This window comes from Nannobrachium achirus (assembly GCF_963921795.1).
Source record: "Nannobrachium achirus genome assembly, chromosome: 8".
NCBI lineage: Eukaryota > Metazoa > Chordata > Actinopteri > Myctophiformes > Myctophidae > Nannobrachium > Nannobrachium achirus.
This window is the reverse complement of record NC_137817.1, coordinates 21,411,873-21,434,694: the sequence shown is the minus strand read 5'-3', so window position 1 is coordinate 21,434,694 and position 22,822 is coordinate 21,411,873. Positions and strand designations below refer to the sequence as shown.

The following is a 22,822-nucleotide window of genomic DNA, read 5'->3' as shown; positions in this document are numbered from 1 at the left end:
TTCCTGCGGCTGGCCTGGGTTCGAACCTGACCCAAGGCCATTCCCCTCTCTCCCCCACATTCCCTGTCTTTCTGGCTGTCACTATCAAAATAAAGCAGAAATGTCAAATAAATGTTTTACACAAATACATATTCTGTGTAGTGGCAGGTTTCATGGGATGGTGATTTCGGCCATTCAGTTAGATCCAATAATTAAGTGTGCCTGCCATGCAATGGCAAAACACTTATTGTACTCGCTCATACTTATGTCAGACAGACAGACTGACGGACGAAAACTTTGGCACGCTACTAGTGCCGCACCATTTTCGCCACCCCCGCAATATACATCAAAACGTGCGGCTCGGCCGGGAATGGTGTGCTAGTAACTTTCGTTTTGATCTGCCTTACCTTGCCGACGTAATTGGCAAAAAACTACGCTTAACACATCGGATGCCCACGTGATCTCTGACGTCTAATTTGCTGGTGCCCATGGCAACGCGTCATTTTACCTACCGGCGAGAGTACTGGCGAGAAAAGTAATCCGAGTAAATGTAATCCGAGTATGTCCTGTTTATTTCGCGAAAATCTTTTCTTTCAGTCAGGACCGTTTTTTATCATTTCTAAGCCACAGTGTTTGTGTTACGGCATGTAGAAGAGGCTGCCCTTTTGAGAAAAAAATGAAAAAAGGAAGGGAATCCGGAGAAAACAGCACTTTTGTGCAGCCGGTAAACAGGAAGTCAACGAGCCACACAGCACGTCCGGGTGACGTAATTGCGCGCTGCATGTTGGGAAATGGAGTTGTTTCATCACCGCGGTAGCCAAGTGCAGTAGCTACAGTACAGTATAGTTTACTGTACAACGCGTCAAACGCGTCGTTGGGCACTCGTAAAGATCAAAGAGATTGACGCGTAGACACCACGTGGGCACCCGATGTGTTAATTGTCCCCATTGACTTATAATGGGACAATGCAAGAAATCACTTTCAAGTATTTTTCTCTCGCAAACCATAGGAGGTACAGTTTCAAACCTCGGAGAGGAGATTCATATTGATTTTAAGAATGAATCGAAAAATAATTACATCACTCGGCCTCATGGTGGCGCTATAACGGCCCACTTCACGTTTTGCCCCGTAACTCTTGAACCGTAGATCGGAAAATTGAAATTCTTTTTTCCCTAGAATCCTTGGGTCGAGACGCATCTCCCCATATAGGCCACGCCCAGTAGTGCTTTGGGGGCCGGACGCGACCGGACGCCATGTGGCCGGAAATATTTCCCCACATGCACGCGCACGGACGGCACCGAACGAACGGTGAACGATCGTGTAAACGCGTGCATACCCCCCCGCGAGAGCCGCGACAACCCCCCACCCCGCGAATCTGCGATAACTAGCAATACTTTAATCAGTGGCTACTATAACAGGTTTCTAGTGGTGGTGAATGTGTGAGCGTCCTCAAGCCTCTATTCTTATGGATATATAGCCTACTTAGGTTTCCAGCTGTGACTGCATGTGCATGTGTGTGTGTGTCCTCATCCATTACTGTGGTATTTAGTGTTTGAGATTCGTTCAAGGCAAACTTTGTTTCTCTATCCTACTGCAGCGCTGTATTTTCTAAATGAATTAAAAGAAAGTAGAACATAAAATCTTAAGTAACAATGCAAATGTAATTAAGACTAGAAAACTATTGTTTTCCTACCATTAGATCTGCTGACATCCTTTCTATCTAAATAGCCTCTAGAGGCGCTTGCACGCGCGTGCACGTGACGTCAATAAATGACCGTCCGCCCGGGAAAAAAAATCCCAAAGCACCACTGGCCACGCCCATTTGCGCCAGGATAGATTTTCCGCCATCTTGAATTTTCTCCAAAACACACTTTTTGCTCCTTTTCCCACATATTTTCTTCAAATGTCACAAAAAGCGCTACACATGATCCAGGAACCCATGCAATGAACATACTCAAGGGATATTTCGATAGTCCATACCGTTCGTTCGTAACGCGATTCCAAAGTTAGCGGGAGGGGCCCGTTTTGCAAACAATAGCCATAAATCACAAACAAAACGTCGAGTCAACACTGAATTTCAACCAAAGGTCGGGGGTGGCATACTCAACGAATCCCCAAAAGCATTTCCACTTCGACCCGTAGGGTGCGTCACAAACGCGCAAAACGTAACCGTTTCGTGCCAGAATGTGTTTTTCACGGGGAACGACCCTCTCACAACGAAACACAGACGACTTGGTGGATGGTCTCACAGTCCAAACCGCTGCACAAGGTTGCGCATTTAGCGAGCTGCAGGCACACTTGTAAAAATTGACTCTGTCAATTCTAGTTTGGAGACCTCGCTGCCTTTTCTTCAATGCCACCATGACTTATATGCATGTCATCAGCAACAGTACAGCATATTCAATAAATACAAATACAAATAATCTTTCACTCTCCAGAGTTAATTAACAGCTTTTTGCTGTGAAGAATACAGAATGGGCCTAATAATTATTTGAGATAATTGGAGAAAAGACCATATAAGTGAGTCAATAACAAGAAGTGAAACAGGGCTTGGTTGTTGACAGCTTGCAGCGGGTTCTGTGTTGGACTGTCACAGTTGTCCTTTCTGTTCCTCACTCATATTGTGAGGACTTGAGAGATTTGTGGTCCAGCAGCAACACATTAGCACAGCAGAGCAGTAGGTCTTATGACCCGTCTCTCACACGTTTGCATGTTCATAAAGGACATGCACACATAAATACATATCGTATATACACATACACACGCGTGCATTCACACACGCGTTCACATGCGTTTGTATTATTAGCCTATACTTGTGATGACATAAATATTTTAGGATGGCCATTTTTAACACTAATCCTAAAGCTGAAAATAGCTTAGCTTATAGATTGGCTATTTTGGGAGCACAACTAAAGATAAATCAGGCATAACTCGAACCCCAAACCCAACCCCAACCTCTAAACCTATACTCTATACTGCCTAATATTGTCCCTGACCCCAACCTTTTTTCTTTCCTTTTTGGAGCTGTGTGAAACACAGGCTCCCTATACGTGGCTGTGTGGGTCTGTGTGTGTGTCTGTCTGTCTGTCTGTGTGTATGTAGCCTGAACTTCCTAAACTTCGGCACGCCACTAGTCCCACAGTTTTGCCACCACACACTCGCGCCATATGTCAAATCGACCGGCTTACTCGGGAATCGTGGGCTATTACTTTTCTAAGAGAAAGGTTCTATAGTTTAATTGATATTAATTTATTAGTGAATTAATTTTCCCCATTGACTTATAATGGGAATCGCAAAAACTCACATTCAATTATTTGTCTCTCGCAAACCATAGGGGCTAGAGTTTCAAGACTTGGAGAGGAGGTTCATAATGATTTCAAGGATTAAATAAAAAATAATTGTGTCATTTGGCCGCATGGTGGCGCCATAACACCCCACTTTACGTTTTGGCCTGTAACTCTTGAACCGTAGGTCGGGAAATTAAAAATATTTTTTCCCTGGATTCCTTGGGCCATGACGCATCTCCCCATATAGGCCACGCCCATTTGCGCCATGATAGATTTTCCGCCATCTTGAATTTTCTCCAAAACACACTTTTTGCTCCTTTTCCTACATATTTTCTTCAAATGTCACAAAAATCGGTACACATGATCCACACACACACACACACACACACACACACACACACACACACACACACACACACACACACACACACACACACACACACACAGCTCCACTTCACACGGGTGTGATTTTTTTTTTTACCATAAAAACAACCACTTACGGTATCTTGTGAGCACTAGCAATAGTGTCCTCACAATGTCAATTTCTCAAATTCTATTATATTTATGGGGACGTTTGGCCCTCACATTAATACAAGCACACACAAACACACACACACACACACGCACGCACGCGCACGCGCACACACACACACACACACACACATACACATACACACAAACTCACTGGCACGCACACTCACTGGCATGCACACACACACACACACACACACACACACACACACACACACACACACACACACACACACACACACACACACACACACATGCACACACAGACACACAGAGACCCAGACACCCTTCAGATGTGGACTCGTTCCAGAGGAGAGTCCACCTGATTCTCTCATCCATCCACAGGTTATAAATAGTACTTGTTTGGCTCGTCAGCCTTGCTGGTGGTAAGCCTTCAGAGGGGGGTAGAAGGGGCGGGGGGGCGGGTATGGGGGTCTGGAGAAGGGCAGCGGGTGAGGGTGAAGGCTGGGGGAGGTTAGTTGATATCCCTGTGCCTGTCATTTAGCCGCTCGCTGCCTTTAGCCGCTATCCCACATTACACAGTAAAACCCAGAATGTTCATTTAGCTCTGAGAGTATAAAAATGAACCTGTATAATAGTCACTCGGGCCAAATTAACACTCAGGAATTTACTGTGTACCAACTTTCTATTGCCTATACTGTCTGACTCTCCCTTGCTCTCTCTCTCTCTCTCTCTCTCTCTCTCTCTCTCTCTCTCTCTCTCTCTCTGTCCAGCATGTGTTCTCTCTCACTCTATCTCTCTTAACATGTGTTGTCGCTCTCTCGCTGGCATGCACTCTGTCTTTCACACACACTGCTCTCTATGTGCCCCCCCCTCTCCCTCCAGCTGGCAGCATGTAATTGAAATGGTCAAACACATGAAAATACATGACAAATGGCAAGAAGAATTTGTGCCTCATCATCATCATAGCAAAGAGCAAATTGCTCCTTCTCTCTCTCCTTGTCTTGCATGTGTTCTCACTCTCTCTTTGGCATGCAGTCTATCTCTCTCTCTCTCTCTCTCTCTCTCTCTCTCTCTCTCTCTCTCTCTCTCTCTCTCTCTCTCTCTTTCTTTCTTTCTCTCACATCTCAGCTGGAACCATGGCAAATGTTAGGAGATATTTGTGCTTCATCATCATTATATGGGATGAGACCCCCGCACCTATGCCCCCCTCCCCTTTAACACGCTCTTGGTTTTAACATGACATAAATATGTGCTGAAATACATAGCATTGCCCAACAGAGAGAATGTGGGAGTAAAAGGCTCTAGTCTAGGAGAAGCATTCTCATTACATTGTACACAGACGTCCTCATTAAATCATTCAGTTGTAGGCTAACTATATTGTAGTTATCAACCTTGAGTGACTTAACAACCTGGTAACTTGACACAACAGACAATTATTCAATCATACAGTTGTAGGCTACTATATTGTTATCAACCTTGAGTGACTTAACAACCTGATAACTTGACACGGCAGACAATTATACCCTGAAGGAACGCTGGGGGGGAATGCAAGGTCTGGCATATGAATGGCTGCTGTCTACAGCTAAAAGCATAATCAAGTTGTTTTGCTTGCTCCAGCTATCTGAAGCAGTCATCTTTCAGCTATCCAAGGCAGCTATCTTATGTCTCTGTCCTCTCAGACATCAGGCGGGGACAGACAGAGAAAAGCAGACAGCGCTGAATGCACTGATAGTGCAGGGGCCTTGTTTTCCCATGTGCTTTGCCAGGTCTGTGGTGTAAAAATAGGCAGGATGTTTGTGTGCATGAGCGCGCGCGCGCCTGCACGGGCTGCAGTATGCGGCTACGGCTTGATAGCGTGATACAGACTCCGTGTGTGGTGGTGGATATGGGCTTGTGTTTGTGGGCGTACGCATGCTTGTGCTTGAATGCGTGTTGGCGGATGTCAGGAGGGAGCTCCGGTAGGTTGATCTGTCGGCGTCTTCTCATGTACTGAGATCTGAGAGGCCTCACCCATGGAGGTGGTGACGGGTGGCAGAAGGGCACGGATTCAGAGTATTTTGGTGTTAATTGAGCTTATTGGCCTGCTATTCGCAGCCTGGACATGTGAGTGATTTAGAGGCTGGTGTGAGTCTGTGACAGGGCAGACCTTGGCAGTGGCGGCTCCTTAGATAAGGGCCTCAGGATTCTGCACAGCTGTGAGGAGTAATCCCCAGCATTCTTTTTTTTCTCTCCCCCCTTTTTTTTTCAAAAGCGGGGTGAGCAATCCACCCCGCTTCGGTGTTTTATTAGTTTTTCCGATAGTACGCTGAAGAGGGGGGGAAGGCGGGGAGGAGAGGAGAGAGAAATCTGAGAGCCTGGCTTGAGTTGGGATTTGAACCCATGCTCCATGGCGGGTTTCCCAGCCTGGTGCACTCGTTCATCCAACCATGGTCAACCATCAGGGCACCACATTCTCTTCAGTCCCCTGCCTTAACCACATTAACCCTTGTGTCTTTATTTTGGGCAAATTTGGGGCAAGTTTAAAATAAAGAAATATATATATTTTTTTATAATAAATCATGAAAATAGCAACTTACAACGTGTCATGACGCTTGTAGATCGCCTATTTTCTTTATTTGGTGTATATAGATGTATAGGGTATAAGGCTTGTGTGGTTAATAGTTCAGAACCCTTAGGATCCACTGCCAGTGATGGACTCAGCAGGACCATTCTATGATTACTTCAACACAAATGCAGTTTTCACTATTTTTCCCCAAATAGAATTGCAAGGGAAAGAAAATGATTAAAAAGTCCAGCTATTGGAGCGATTCACCATATTCTGTCAGCTTAATCGACAACGAACCAGACTTTGGTGGATATATTGAAAATATAAGTGAGATTATTTATTTTTTACACCCAGAGAGCACAATTGCTATACAGCTGATTGACAGGTCTTGAAAGGAGAAATGGCAACTGCTTGTGTTATTTCAAGTCAGATATGTTACTTGTTCCTTTAACCTTGTTGGCTTCATTCACCTCAAGTCCAATTTTAGTCCTTCCAAGCTGGCCTGGAGTCTAAACTCGTTCACTTAGCTGCATTGCGACCCATAGTGAAATACAATCAACCCTGGTGCTCTGCTCACCAAACGCAGGACGGCTGCTGAGAATTCATATTCTGGGAAAGCAGAATACCATTCAACATCTTCTCCAGTTCTACAAGCTTGGCACACAGGCACAATTTTTTCATCAATCCTCCCGCAGAAATGTGAATAATTCAAAGGCGTGATAAATGGCCTAATATCATTTTTTTAGGCTGCCCTCCCCTGAAAGAGTTATCTTTAAACTCCACTAAATCCTCTGACCCCACTTTCCCTCTGTGCAAAGCCCCAGCCATTCCAAACACCCACCCCTTCTACTACGGCTGTATGACCACACAGTAGTATTCCTTTCCACTGCATTGCTCCCCAAGGACATCTGAGAGTGGACCTGAGTGTGCCCAGAAATTTCAGCTTTCAAAAACAAAGGAGAGAAGGTTAACTTTTGCGAACTGAGCTATTCGGTGTCAGCTCTCCGGTGTTAATGCACAAATACAGTATGTGCATTCAAATGCACAGGCACATACAGGTATACACTATTGACATGTGTACTCTATATGTAATACACTAACACTGATGACGCACAAGTGCACAAATGCTTCCTTTGGCTTTGGACTTGCGTAATGTCCAGGGTTGGGGATTAGAAGCCATGTTTGCTGAAAGATTAAATTGGATGGATGTCTTTATTTTTCTCCGTGATACCGACACTGTACATATATTTTGACACTGGAACTTGGGATAGTTTTGATATCTTTAATAAATCCCTCTTATATGAACTGCGAGATCCCGTTTATTTTTGAAATTCTCTCACAATATTTTGCCCTCATTGGCACCTCACATTCTATACATATTTGAAGGGACTGTGTTTGGAGATCTGGTGTCCTCCTTCTCACAACGGTCTGCAAACACTCAACCACCATATTGCCCGAGACACGGTCAAATGTATTGTTAATTTAACTCTGAGAGTGTAAAAGTGGACCCATATAGGTCAGAGTTATATTAACATCAGAATTTACTATGTACACCAGTGTTCTTTGTCTCTATAATGTAACAAGACATGCGATATAAGATCTTCTGCAGATTTTGTGAATTAACTAGTAATTACCGTATAAAGCTTTAAAACCGGTATATGAATTATAGGATTTGTCCTTCATACTACCAATTCATGCAGGAACATGTACTATTATGTGAACATCATTATACTGTACCTCTTTCTCTCATTTTGCAATATAGTTTTGCCCACTATAACCATGAACACGATTTCCCACAATATTCATACATTAACAAAAATAAAATGTTCCAATATTGCAATAAAGCCATTTAAGTATACAGTATGTGGGGACAAATACGCATTGGAATGGTGAGATCATTATGCACCTTCTTTCTAATGTACAGTATAGATACAGAATTACCATCATGATTGATGAAGTGAGTGACTGAGCAAGTGAGTGTCACCTTATAGAGAAACATTAAATTGATAATGAAATATTTACAAAATCGTATTTCTCTTTGTCTAACTGCCTATCTCGGGCTCCTGTGAGTTAAGGACACCATCCAACCTTGCTAAACTGAATGGGGTAAAGAGATAATTACATGAGCTAGGCCCCCAACAATTCACCATTATACCCGCTGTCAAAAGCAGCATGCCAGTCCAGATGTATTGCTTTAAGTGTGAGATGTCTCTTATTACACCCATAACAATCTCAGACAGCCAGCGTCTCAGGGATGGTAATGTCAAGCCAAGCTGTGGCAAGGCTCTTCCATTGTTCTCCATGGGATGTTTATAGCTGTGTGTGTGATATATGATAACCAATAAGTAAGAGGTAGTAATTACAAGGCCCACACGCCGCCGCAACGCCTGATGAATGCGTGAAATACAAGATGGTGGATGGTGGGGGGGTCCTTTGTGGAGGCTACTTATTACAAAGACATACAAAGATTTGACAGACAGTGGTATTATAATACAGATCTGGCTGGGGGGTGATGGAAAGAAAGAAAGAGAGAGAGAGAGAGAGAGAGAGAGAGAGAGAGAGAGAGAGAGAGAGAGAGAGAGAGCGAGCGAGAGAGAGAGAATGTAAATCATTCTCTTTCCTTGTTTCAAAGTAAACAGTATATGACCTTCTGAAGACAAATCATTTGTGGGCCATGGAACTCTCAAATAAAAATACTAACATTGCAAATATTCCAGCTCTCTTTCTCGATCATCAATTGAGCACAATGGTCTGCTATTAAACAACCCATGACTCACAACAGTTTTGTGGTCAGACCCTGAGTCTCCTAATCATGCCTTGATGCCTCAGTGAATCTATCGCAACCCCCCAAGGGGATCATGCATGTGAACTCAGGAATATTGTAGAAAATGATGAACGCCACCTAAACTGATTTTATTGACTTAAAGCTCCACTATGTAACTTTCCTCTTCTACCCCAGATATGAAGCTATGGTTTCCTGCGCAAGTGCTGAAATGTTTACCATTGAGCTAATAGAGCCTGCCTGCTTGGGGATATTCAGGGAAAGTCCTGATCTGGCGAAGCCCGAACTGGCGAACAGGGGAAAAGAGACCTACCGTAGCGATCTGGCAAATCGTTTTATTGTCTTAAACATGGCTCTGTTTTTATTGTAAATGACGCCGCAGCTCCAGGCGGAGCCGCTCGATTGTCCACGACACTGCAAGCGGCGCGAAGGCCAGCGGACCTTGGTCCTGCTCTTCGCCCCCGAGCGCCGCAGGCGCGAGTGGCCGCGAAGAGCGGGCCAGGCCGGCCGCGCGAGTTACGAAGCCGTGGTGAATGCAATCGTTATATTTATGCCCAGGCCGTAAGGCCTGGGCAAGCGCACGATAAACGCCCTGTCCAGAAGGATTAAACGAAAAAGACGAAAAATATGCAGAAGGTTTTTTTTCCCCTTTTTCTTTCGCCAGATCGCTACGGTAGGTCTCTTTTCCCCTGTTCGCCAGTTCGGGCTTCGCCAAAAAGGTACGTGCCCGATATTCAGACGATCTAAAAGTCTCAATAGAAGTGCAGGGAGACAAAATACAAGTTGCAACCACCCCAATAACACATTTTTGCCCTATTTGTGGAGATAAGCCACCTACGGTCGCTTATCTCCCGATTAGGGAGTCTTACTGGTATTAACATACTCTACCATACAGATTAGACCAAACAACATTGTATTCATTAAAAAACAAGTTACATAGTATTTCACTTAAATAGGGCTTTAATTGATTGATTGATTAATTAATTGAATACTTTATTTCCAAGTTTGAGACACAAGCTACGCTATGAGGATATAAGGATAACATACAAAGCCCCGGGGCGGCTTGTTTCCATTCTGGTCCTTCGTAGGTTACTCAATTCATCAAGACATGCAATACATTACATATCAGCAACAACACTAAAAGCAATTGTAGATATATTTATATATTTAGATATATATAAGAGAATGGATAAGATCATATCGTATAGGCTATAATGGGCACTGATCACAATAGATACATTTGATCTGTGTTTACACACTAACAAGCTTTGATTTTGGTATTTCAACTGGATGCTAACACTTACTGATGTATCCTTCTTACCTTGACAAGATAAGTATAATTTTGATAATAATCTGTGGACTTCTAAAGGGCACACTCAGGTTCCCCCTGTCTCTGAAGTGTGGAACTGAAACGTTTTAAGTGCAGAGGCTGCTAAGAAGTAATGTGACTTCAGTCAAAAGTGCTCTATTTGATTCACCAAAAGGTTATATGCTGACGTAGACTTAGATATCAATCTCAGGGTCTGGAATGCATTTCCACTCTCGCTCGATCAAGCTTCATTTGCAGTTGGAGGCGAGGTGAAGGAGGGTTTTTTAGCTAATGCCAGATCTGATATCCTAAACACATTGGAACAACTGGCGTGACTGGACAGCATTTAGCATAAGGAGAAGAAATTTCCGTTCTTCTGACAGTGTCAAATTCACAGATTCTTAATAGAGGCTAAAGGAGTGAAATGTCTGACCATAATATGGTTGCCTTTCCTTTCCTGAATAAATCTTTAATGGTCAAGCAGTGTGTTTCTGGCTCTACTGTATAAAAGTATAACTTTATGTTAAAGGTGCACTTACCCACCCTAACCCATTTCTATCTACTCACTCTTTGTCATTGTGCTTTGGACAGTTCAGAAACCTGCCTACCAATGACATCTATGGAGATTCCAATTGAACTGCGACCGAAGGTCGCAGTTTAGTATGTGAAACGGCACATGCTGACTCTGTCCGTCCGGACGTGTACACTTTTTACTGTCTATGGGTTTGCCGCTCTGACATCATGCTCTGACTTCACTGTGATGTCAGGGGAACCACTCTAACAGAATGAGTTTGCTGCTCTGACATCACGCTCTGGCTTCACTGCATGTTACACTAACAGAAACCCTTTTATGCCCATATAGGGAGTTCCCTGATGTCATCAATATTAGGCCCATATCTAACAGGACTTAATATGGGAATACTGTATAATGGAGGCCACATCGGCCACATAACATAATCCATATGGCCAAGACAGATGGCCAAGACAGCCCATATCTGTGTGGCTGGTTCTACAGACAGGGATCTCCATATATGGGCATAAAAGGGCATGATGTCAGATGTCATAGACATCATAGGTCTTTCACATAATAACGAATAATAACTGAGTAAGTATGTTTGGGCTCTCACAGTATATCTCCATAATATACAGTAGTACATGGATCTCCATAAATGGGTACCAGGGGTCTCCTGATGGGTAACTGGTCCAATCTACATCACTGGCCAGATGGCCAAGACATGGTGCGACCTCGCCCTATTTTCGCCCTGAGGCGTCTTACTAGTAGGCCTATAAATTAAAAATAATAAATGTTTGAAATCTTGTTTGAAATTATACCAAACCTGCCTACCGATAATGTCACTGGTAGGCAGGTTTATGAACTGTCACATCTCTCCTATGAGACACATAGAGTACACAAGATGCCACCTAACCTTGTAATGACAAGGTTGAAATTTGAAAATTGGTGAAGTGGTACTTTTTGACAACTTTTTCGATTTGTGCGATTTGTGAGTAGGCCTATATAAAAGCGACATAATTTGGAGATCTAATTAAACTCTTTTGATGAAACTAGACTTGACAAAACTGTCCTGCTGGAGGATTAGCTCTGACCTGGTTTGAGATCATCTTAATGATGTGTCCTCCTGTTGTGGATTTGAGGTGGTCTCTCTCATTCAACCACTAGATGGAAATACGTGTCCTCTCTACATCACTTTATCATCAATACAATAGAGCAGGCTGGGTAGCCTATACAGTATGTTGGGTTCTCTCTGGTCAGTGGTCTGTTCAGTGATCACCCGATTCACCCCACTATAAGGCACCCACGTGTCCCTTATTAACGAAATTATAAGAAATGGTCGACCCTCTGCCAGATCTAGAGGGAAACGCATTTTGCTTGCATCCGAGGGAACACTGCATCCCGTTTAGACTGTACTGTACCCGTTTAGACTTGAACCGTTTGGACTGATATTTGGGTAGAATGAATGCACCTAAAATGAAATATTGGGGAAATATTTGTTTATTAAAACAAATTAATATATATATATATATATATTATAGGCAACTAATAATAAACGGAGATGCCACATTTTGTTTTGTGTTCCGTTTAGAATAATTGTAAATGAAACGTATGGTAGACCTATACTGGTAGGCTAGAATAGATCAACCTCCCCAAAACTAATTTTCCTTGTGTGGAATGAGCGTCACTAAATGGTATGAGCGTCAGTAAATGCCCACCCCCTCCTCTCATTGAAGTCCCCGCAGCCAGAAGAGAAAGTTCAGTGTAGCCTGTGAAAGCCGTGGAAGAAGGAGCGGTCTGTAGTTAAGAGGCGAGCCTAGTTAACCTAGTTAAGATCGCTGTTTGCACCAATACTACAGACGGACAGCTGTTCGAATCCCACAGTTGTTTGTGCACTGCTCAATTGGTTCGAGCGAGGACTGCGCTTAGCCTTTCTTGTAGCTCTCCGTAGTTCATGGTCTATTTTGATCCGTTTTCCCCGTTGTTGCTCGGAAGTTTTCGAGTCACACATTCTTATAGTTTAATATCGTTTGCGGAGTGTCTCCGTTTTGGAAAGGCTCATAATTTTCTCAGTGATTCTACATGGACAAGCTTATTTAAATGCTGCTTTTGGTCATCTTTTTGTAACGGAACGGCGCGAATTTGGACCTGCCTTCAATGGGGATATAGTGCGGATCTTTACCCGACCCATTCAGGGGGTATTATTTTTGCATGGACAGTCCTTTAAAATACACGTTTTATTTCTGACATATGACTGAAAATGAGCGTGGGTGGTTGCCCATTGAAGATGGTGATTTTTTTGTGGTGCTTGTTGGTGATTTCTGCATCCAGCTTTGAGATAGGCTCCTATGACTTGGAGCGAGGCAGACCAGCTAAATGCGAACCAATCGTCATTCCCATGTGCCAGGGAATCGGCTACAACCTGACCAGAATGCCTAATTTCATGGACCACGACAACCAGAAGGAGGCTGCAATCAAGTTAAACGAGTTCGCCCCGCTGGTGGAGTATGGCTGTGATGTGCACCTCCGCTTCTTCCTCTGCTCCCTGTACGCTCCCATGTGCACTGACAAAGTGTCCACGTCCATCCCCGCCTGCAGACCCATGTGCGAACAGGCCAGGCAGAAGTGCTCCCCCATAATGGAGAAGTTCAGCTACACCTGGCCTGACTCGCTGGACTGTTCAAAGCTGCCCACCAGAAACGACCCAAACGCTTTGTGCATGGAAGCCCCGGAGAATGACACCAGGATGGAGAACAAGAAAGGAGAGGGCATGCTTCCAGTGCCCCCTAGGCCCAGACAACCAGGGAGCAGCAGTGGGCGCTCGGGGAGCAGCCTTGGGTCCTGTGAAAACCCAGAAAAGTTTCAGTATGTGGAGAAGAGCCGTACGTGCGCGCCACGCTGCTCCTCTGCTGTGGACGTGTTCTGGTCCAGAAGCGACAAGGACTTTGCCTTCATCTGGATGACGGTCTGGTCCACGCTGTGCTTCGTCTCCACTGCCTTCACTGTCCTCACCTTCCTCCTGGACCCCCACCGCTTCCAGTACCCAGAGCGGCCCATCATCTTCCTGTCCATGTGCTACAATGTCTACTCTGTGGCCTTCATCATTCGCTCGGTGGCCGGGGCTGAGAACATCGCCTGTGACCGCGAGAACGGCGAGCTGTACATCATCCAGGAAGGGCTGGAGTCGACGGGCTGCACCATCGTCTTCCTCATCCTCTACTACTTCGGCATGGCCTCCTCTATATGGTGGGTCATTCTGACCCTCACCTGGTTCCTGGCCGCGGGGAAGAAATGGGGTCACGAGGCCATTGAAGCCCACAGCAACTACTTCCACATGGCAGCATGGGGCATCCCGGCGCTGAAGACCATCGTCATCCTTACCATGCGGAAGGTGGCCGGGGATGAGCTGACAGGACTGTGCTATGTGGGCAGCATGGACCCAGGAGCACTGACAGGCTTCGTCCTCATCCCCCTGTCCTGCTACCTGATCATCGGCACCTCCTTCATCCTCACAGGTTTCGTGGCGCTCTTCCACATTCGCAAGGTGATGAAGACGGAGGGCACCAACACCGAGAAACTAGAAAAGCTCATGGTGAAGATCGGCATCTACTCCATCCTCTACACTGTGCCCGCCACCTGCGTCATCGTGTGCTACTTCTACGAGAGGCTCAACATGGACTTCTGGAAGTTCCGGGGGCTGGAGGAGAAGTGCGTGTCGTTCCCCGGCCGCAGGAACGACGACTGCTCGCTGCCGGCGTCCGTGCCCACGGTGGCCGTGTTCATGCTGAAGATCTTCATGTCACTGGTGGTGGGCATCACGAGCGGCGTGTGGGTGTGGAGTTCCAAGACCCTGCAGACCTGGCAGGGCCTGTGCAGCAGGAAGCTGGCAGATAGGACTAGTAGCCGGAAGCCCTGCAGCGGCGTGAGCTGCAACAGCACACACTGCCACTACAAGTCCCCCACAGTGGTGCTGCACATGGCCAAGACAGACCCCTACACAGACAGCCCCACACATGTCTGAGAGAGGGTGCACGCACATATGCACGTACGTACTGTGCATGTAGGCACTCATTCTTCACATGTGCAAATGTTCACAGCAACACACCCACATGCAAACACACAAAGACACGCACATGTGAAAGAAATACACACACACACACACACACACACACACACACACACACACACACACACACACACACATACACGCACACAAACATTACACACAAACCTCTATGCCCTGTGTTAAGGAGCTGCTAAAAAATACTTTGACATTGTTGAGAAGAGGAGTTGTTGAACTGAACTATCAGCTGCCACTCTGTTGTTGCTTAGGGACAAAGCACAGGTGTCGGGATGAGAAACTGTCCATAAACAGTATTCAGTGCATAAAGGGAAATGTTCAGTATTGTTACCCATAGTCTGTTACGTTGTTTTGTCATGCCCAGCTTTGCAAATGGAAAGGGAAAAAAATTACTTGCATGGGATGTGTTTTGAGGAGACGTTATTCTCCTCCCGAAAGTGGCACAAGTAAATGTATAAATCTGTATAAATATTCTATTTATTGTAAATATATTTAATTTAAGTTTACTTTGGCTCTTACCAGATTGATTGTTCAAGCTCACTTATTCACTAAAGGCCGGGTACTGAAGGTCCAGGGAAGCTAAGTGCCTTTATTAAAACTCTGGTTCTGCTCTTTTGGAGGATAATAAATTGAGGAACTAAATTGTATTACTGTCTGGTGTTATTGCTGTCTGATGATATATTATAACCTATTACATTGCCCTTTCTCATTTGCAAATTTGAATATGTTTTTAAAGGATTCCAAGGTTTCGATTGTCACAGGTTGTTAATATTCATTTCACAGCCTTCATGTTTTTGCTAGTTTTCTGCCATTCTACACCAGGACTGTCACATTTGTTCAGAGAAACGCTGCCAAATGAGTTCTGTTCCAAGTGCATGTGATGTCCCTGAGGCGTCCCCAAGAATAATCCTCAAAGAGAATGGTTGATGAATAGACGTGACAATGACAAACCCTGGGAAGTATTAATGTTAGCATCATCATCTTTAAAATGCAGGAGCAGTGCGCAGAAGAATATATTTAATTAATGGCTGTTTTTAATCCTTCCCTCAAATCACTATTGTGCCCGTTTGCTTTTCCTCCTCTGTTTGATCCCCATGCAAATATGCAGCACTTTGATGTAGAAGAACGAATTTGAAGTGGATTTCAACCCCACTGCACGGATTCACTCAGTGTTAAGTTTAACTTGTGTAATTTGCATGCTAGATACAGACATCAGTAGTTATGCTCAATGTACTGTAGTTTCAGAGAAATCCAGCACCAGCTTGAAAATATTGTCTTAAAACTTTGGTCAATTGGTTTGTAATTGTATGATTTCTTATTGATAGTTTTAGGGCATCTCTTTAAGTAACAGTTTTGCATTGCTAATGACTGTATAAACTGCATACAGTAATTACCAATAACTGTATAAAGTATAGCCTACTTTAAAGAAAGCCACTACTCCCTGCAGACATAAATTAATACATTTTAGTGGTACAAAAATGAAAAAAGAATATTAAGATTTTTTTTTAAACTTCTGCTTGAAGTCAAAAGACAGCCATTTGGAATCTAGTAGCTAACTTTATTTAACATATATTTTTACTTATGTAAAAGAACCACCATATAATGTGTACTCTAGACCAGTAAAATGTAAAAGATTATTCTACATAACATAGTTCATACATAGCATCTTAAAATCTGAGAGTCAGCAAGTCAGTTCACATCAAATGTGCTGGAAATTATAGTGTTTGACAGTGAACATGATTGTTTATTATGTCTCAGTATAATTGTGTTCTGTGTCGCCATATGTGAATGATACCATGGAAAACTGTGATAACCAGAAGCTTGTTTTCATATGTAGTGTGTCATGACATCACTGGAAGCAACAGAAAGTATTTCGGTGTTAACCAAGCATATGCATACCCCCACCGCTAAAGTCTAAAAATGGTTGCTGGTTTCACAAAGGTTAAATATGCTGCTGTTTTATGTACCTTTTAAATGCCCCATCACCACCACCACTATTCTGTTCCCGAAAAAGCTAAAAGATGTGTAAACTTTGCCACACTGAAGACCCTGTTGTAAATGAACTACATTTATTTCCGTCCTTTGTGGGAAAATGCAATGCATGAGTTATCTTATCGAGGGCTTATTTATTCACAGCAAGACGCGGGTTAAATACCACCATCATCCATCCTTTTTGTTTTCATTTCCTACCTCACTGTGACACTGCATTGCTTGGCAAGCAGGCAAGTCTTGACACACTGTGGACCATATTTAACTATTAAAAAGGAGTGTTTTCCTTGGAGTGTGTGTAAGCAGCCAGGGACTCGGCTGGTGGTGTTTAAGCCACATGTTCCAGTTCATGGGTGCCTGAACGGGGGCGCGTGCTTCCTCTCCAGTTTACACTCCAGTGACATGACCCAGAGAGGCAAAACACTTGCTCTGTGAGACACAAACCAGCATGTCCCACCTGCAGCACACTGATTAGATAGGATAGAACAGCACAGAGTTAGGCCGCATGGCAGTCGCTTATCATTAAAAGCTAATTTTCAAGCAAGCAGCGTTAGCTTTAAGGACACCGAATGGCAGAGAGGGACGTTCTCTCATTCCTTAGCAGTCTTGTTTTCTTTTCTTTTTTCATCTTTCCATAGGCTTTGACTATTTTTTCTTTTCTTTTCTGGTCCACTGTTTCTGTTTTGTTTTTCCATTTTTATTCACCAGTACGAAATTGAAAACTGGATTTATTACTGAATTTTTCCGGGACAGGTTTTACAAATTATGAAAGTAAACAGCCATGATTGGATATAACAGCAACAGGATGTTGTCATAAAAATGTCTGCTCTCTTGTTCCGCAATATGAATTCCAACATTACATTTGCAGTGCATTGGTTGGCAGCTATTTTTAGCTTAGTGTGCTTGTCTTCAGGGAGGAAAAGAAAAGCCACACAATATATATATTTTAGATAGACACACAGGGGGAGGCTCATTCCAAAAACGAAATGTGTTTGAACTGTGGTTTCTTGGGCGCCAGACTTATGAATGCTGCCGGTGCCGAGAACACCTTCCCTCTGCACACACCTGAGGTCTGAGTACCTGGACTTGTGCCAGCCAACCAGGGCATGGGCTGTCCTAGAGACCCCACCCCATCTTCCAGTAATGCCCAATTTCAGGAGTAAAGTAAAAGCCTGGTTTTGCTCCGAAGGTTTAGCTTGGCGGTGCACTGTTTTTTGTTCCCTTCTGGCTCAGGAGGTTAAATGGTGTCAGAGGCAGTGGCCCTGAGCAGCTAGTTTACTCTGTCTGGGCCAGAGCGGGCCTGAATTCCCTGAAAAGTGAACATTTTTGTCTTAAATTCCTCAGTCTGGTGGTAGAGGAATACAGATATAGTATTGACCGTGAGTCATCGTTTACTGACATTGGAGAAGCATGGAACACTTCTCGTTCAGTTAGGAACCGTATGATTCATTTTCAAAGGCAGGGGAGGCAGAGCTCATTGTCAAAGACTCAGCAGCTAACCTCTGTGTGCTGCGGACATGGTGTTCAGTCTGCCAACGGGAGTAGAGGTCCCCTCCATCTGGTCACGGGTATGATTAAAGGCGATCGTTACAGCGTCAAGGCCCTCCCTCCTAGCCCTAAAAAGACCTGCCCACCCCTTGGGGGGAAAAAAGAGAAAAGAAAGCATCCTTCATTACCCTGCCCTCCCTCCTTCCACACTCCCCAGCCCCTCAGCACTATCCCTTTCCTGGGTTGTTTTGATGTGTAAATGAGCGCATTGAAAACCTGCAGGCCCCCAAAGAGATGCTTTCCATGAAAATGCAGTAGTGAGAGAGCACCAGAGTTCACACACAGCTCACCACCCCTGGTAACCAGCCTCCCGCAGGAGGCCCTAGTCTGCCACTATACTGTCTCTCCAGTCACGCACGCTCGCACGAGCGTGCGTGCAGAATACTTCAACTCAACTCTTTCTCTCTCTCTCTCTCAAACTCACACACACACACACACACACACACACACACACACACACACACGCACACACACACACACACACACACACACACACACACACACACATACACACACTTAAGACACAAACTTATCCTTCAACACACTTTGTGTGACCCGGTGTTTCCCAAACAAACCAAGACCCATTTGTGGGCCGCAGACCCATTTTTGTGGGTCCCTTAATTTTTTGTTTCCTTTTCTCACATTTTGTGTCTAATTATTATTTCAAAACATTTTCAAAAACTTTTTTTTTTTCTTTTCCAGAAAATGCTATGATTTATTTTCAGTAATTTCATGAGTAAATAAAAGAAAAATCTAAGAAAATCCATAAATTAGAAAACAAATGTTTAAGAAGTAGTGAAAATAGCCGATCTGCTGTTTTCACTTTTTCGGGTCCCCAGCAAATGTCTAATTTCTCTTTTGGGTCACGGGCTAAAAGGTTTGGGAACCACTGCTAAAGTGAGAGCATGACCAGTAGGCCTAGTATTCAGCCACTGAATACATACAGCAGCATGTAGCCTACTCTCCATGATGCTCTCATTTAAGATTTGGATATCCTACTATTCATTATTTGAAACATCATTATACATCATAGTTTATTAGCAAGATATTTACAAAGGCGTGTATGATACAGGTAATTGTCCAAATGATAATTCCTTCCAAATATTAGATTCTCTGGACATGGTGTCGGCTGTAAGCCCTTTTGACCTGCGCTGCGCTCAGGCCAGGGGCATGCAGATCTTCAGTCTCGATCAACATCTGTTGTCTTTTCCCTTTCATCTCAATCTAAAAAGAGGTTCAAACATGCATACCAATAGCATGAATTTCAACTGATGAGGATCTTTAGAAGTAAGCAAAAACATGCAAGGTAAATGCATTGCGCAATATCTATCATAACTAGACCAGGTCAACCTGGTTGTGCCAGACCCCGGTTCTGCCAACCCCCTGTCTGTCATCATCATTTATGACATCATGCCTTTTGTAGGCATGTCATCATCATGTCATCATCATATATACCCTTTATATAGAAAACCCGGACAGACATTTGCTTATGTAGGCCTACCCATTTCATGGGTCTGGCAAAAAGACCAATGAAGAGGGCGGAACTAAAAGTTGAAATCATGGTAATTAAAATATTAAGAATTGTGTTGATGCTATTATCAAAATATATTTGAATACCTCATAAAAGTTTAATAAGGCAACATCACAAAATAGCCTATTGAAGGATTACTTTCACATAAGATGATGAAAACCTGCACAGTATCAAACAATTATTTAGAGAATAATTGTATTCCTAAGATCAGAGAGTACAGACTATAAATACACTACACACAAGTAGAAGAATAAGAAGACTGCAAACTGGCTACAGTTGGAAGTCATAGCATTTCTATGCATGACATGGAAAAGGACAAGAAGGCTGTTTAGAGCAGTAATTTGAAGGAAGTTTCCCCACATAAAGTTTTGAGTCTTTTCCTGTATCTTTTCTGGTGTGTGCGAGTTTTTTTCTTCCTCTATTTCCTTTGATCAATAAGCACAAGACAGAGAAGTAAAGCCCCCCATCCCTCTGTACTCATGCCTGCGCTCTCTGCCTGTGGCTGAACTTAGAGATGAATCAGGAGAACAGAGGCTCCATTGCGCTCTCTCTCTCTCCCTCTCTCTCTCTCTCTCTCCATCTCTCTCTGAAGCATACAGCATTGCTGTGATCAATGTTAATCGCTTTTGCCACTCTGCTAGCATCTCCTCAGTTACATTCATCTCGTTTCCACGGGCATGTGCAGCCAGCCTCCCCTTCCCTTCCAATTAGAACACCGTCAAGATTTCAAAAAGTCAACCCTTTGGTGTTTGGCGGCGGCCAAAATTGGTCTTTGAGGCAGAGGTCAGCAATGGCAAGTATTTGTCTGAGGGTTAAATCACGGCAGGCCCTTTCATCATGTTGTTGTGTTGCATGATCAGAGGCCTGGGATTATGTAGGTCAGACATTGGAGAATGAGAGTGCCCCTTTTTGTAGCTGCCATTTTTATTCAGTTGCTAGGCAGCGCCTGCTCTAATCTCTTGTACCAAAGAGTGTCTCCCCAGAGAAAGAGAGAGGGAGCAGGAGCTACAAAGGATATGGGGGGGTATGAAAACAGCATCGATAAAGCACACAAACCATGCAAGGCCTGCTTTTAGAAACACCCTAAAGAAAGGGAGTGGGCTAGCACAGGATGTGAGTGCAGCCCCGTCCCCTCCATCTCTATTAACACCCCTCTGGTGTTGTCCCGGCATGGTCCTAACTGTGGTCCTAACTACAGAGGGCAAGAAAAAAATCACAACATCCTCTAAACCAGTGGTTCTCAACCTTTTCAGGCCACGACCCCCAAAATAATCATATTTTAACTGGGGACCCCCCCCCCCCCGCCCTGAAGAGCACTAAGAGTTGAGGCATTACATTTTGTACAACACGGTTCTATTGTGAAAATAGCCGATCTACATCAGCTCACAACGCCTCGCGAATCCACACAGATTGTCGGGCATCTATGTGAACATAATTTTGTTCGGGGCCAGGCGCGGAAGGTGATATTGGTCATTGCATGTACTCCTTCGGGCTGGGGGCGGCACCTGTCAGCGGGGAGTGTTGGGCTGGAGGAGTAGGACGAAGACTCTATGTCCTCCTGGTGGGGGTTCCTCACTGGCAGTTGAGTCAGTAGGATACAACAGCAATGTGTGTGGGGAGGAATCAATTGGCATAATGACTAAATTGGGGGGGAAAAGGAAAAAAGGGGGTAAAAAATAAATCTAAAAAAATATATATAGCCTATATATATATATATATATATATATATATATATATATATATATATATATATATATATATATATATATATATACATACACACACACACACACACACACACACACACACACACACACACACACACACTCTATATATATATCGCAAACAAAATGTGTCCACATTTTGAGGGTTGCCTGTTCTTCTCCTGCACACTTATTGCCAACAATACAGAGCTATACACTTTGTTTACAGGGCTTGGAAAAGGTTGTTTAGTCTTGTAGTCAAAGTACATTGTACCGCAAACAATCTTGTTACAAAATAATCACAATAACACTGGCAGTAGAACAGAGAAAATTGGATGGCTGTGCGATTCACAATTAGACAATGCGTCAGGTACTGAGAGGGATCGGGGCATGCTTGGCTCCTGTCACAATGCCGTTGCTGCATCCTCATCGTCACGCTCCACCATCAAAGGCGCACCCCACGGTCATGTGTACTGAGAGACAGAGAGAGAGAGAGAGAGAGAGAGAGAGAGAGAGAGAGAGAGGGGAGAGTGAGAGAGAGAGAGAGAGAGAGTATCACAGCCTCCCCACTACTGATCCCCTTGGGTTGGCAGGGATCTTCTCCCTCACTCTTTGATTCAGTAACACCCCCATCTGCACTTCTCTGACTTTTTCAGTCTTACTTTCACATTGTCTGAAGTTAGCGTACTTCCAGATGACAGAACCACCATACCCATCATCCCTGATGATATGAACCACAGAGAGAAACCAGTGATACTGTACTAATGATACTGATGTTTCTGCCCTTAATCAGCATTGATCACAAATCTTTCCAAGATAGAAATGAAAGGGGATACACCATGCATTATGCAATATATATATATATATATATATATATATATATATATATATATATATATATATATATATATATATATATATATGACTAACTGAATGACACAGTGGATCTCAAACATTTACATGGACCCCCAAATAGGCCACAGCGCCCTAAATGAAAAGATTTTGTGATTGATCTCTTTCTCTTCCCCTTGCTCCTTCCCCTTCTTTCTTCCTCCCTTTCTC

At 43.9% G+C, this 22,822-nt stretch overlaps 1 protein-coding gene across 1 annotated transcript; it reads left to right on the top strand.

Moving 5' to 3' along the window:
• The first annotated feature begins 12,682 nt into the window (after nt 1-12,682).
• Nucleotides 12,683-17,100, top strand: fzd9b (frizzled class receptor 9b). The gene has a single exon (XM_080731431.1). The coding sequence runs from the start codon at nt 13,169-13,171 to the stop codon at nt 14,927-14,929; it is 1,761 nt and encodes a 586-aa protein (XP_080587557.1). The 5' UTR covers nt 12,683-13,168; the 3' UTR covers nt 14,930-17,100.
• Nucleotides 17,101-22,822: the final 5,722 nt, after the last annotated feature.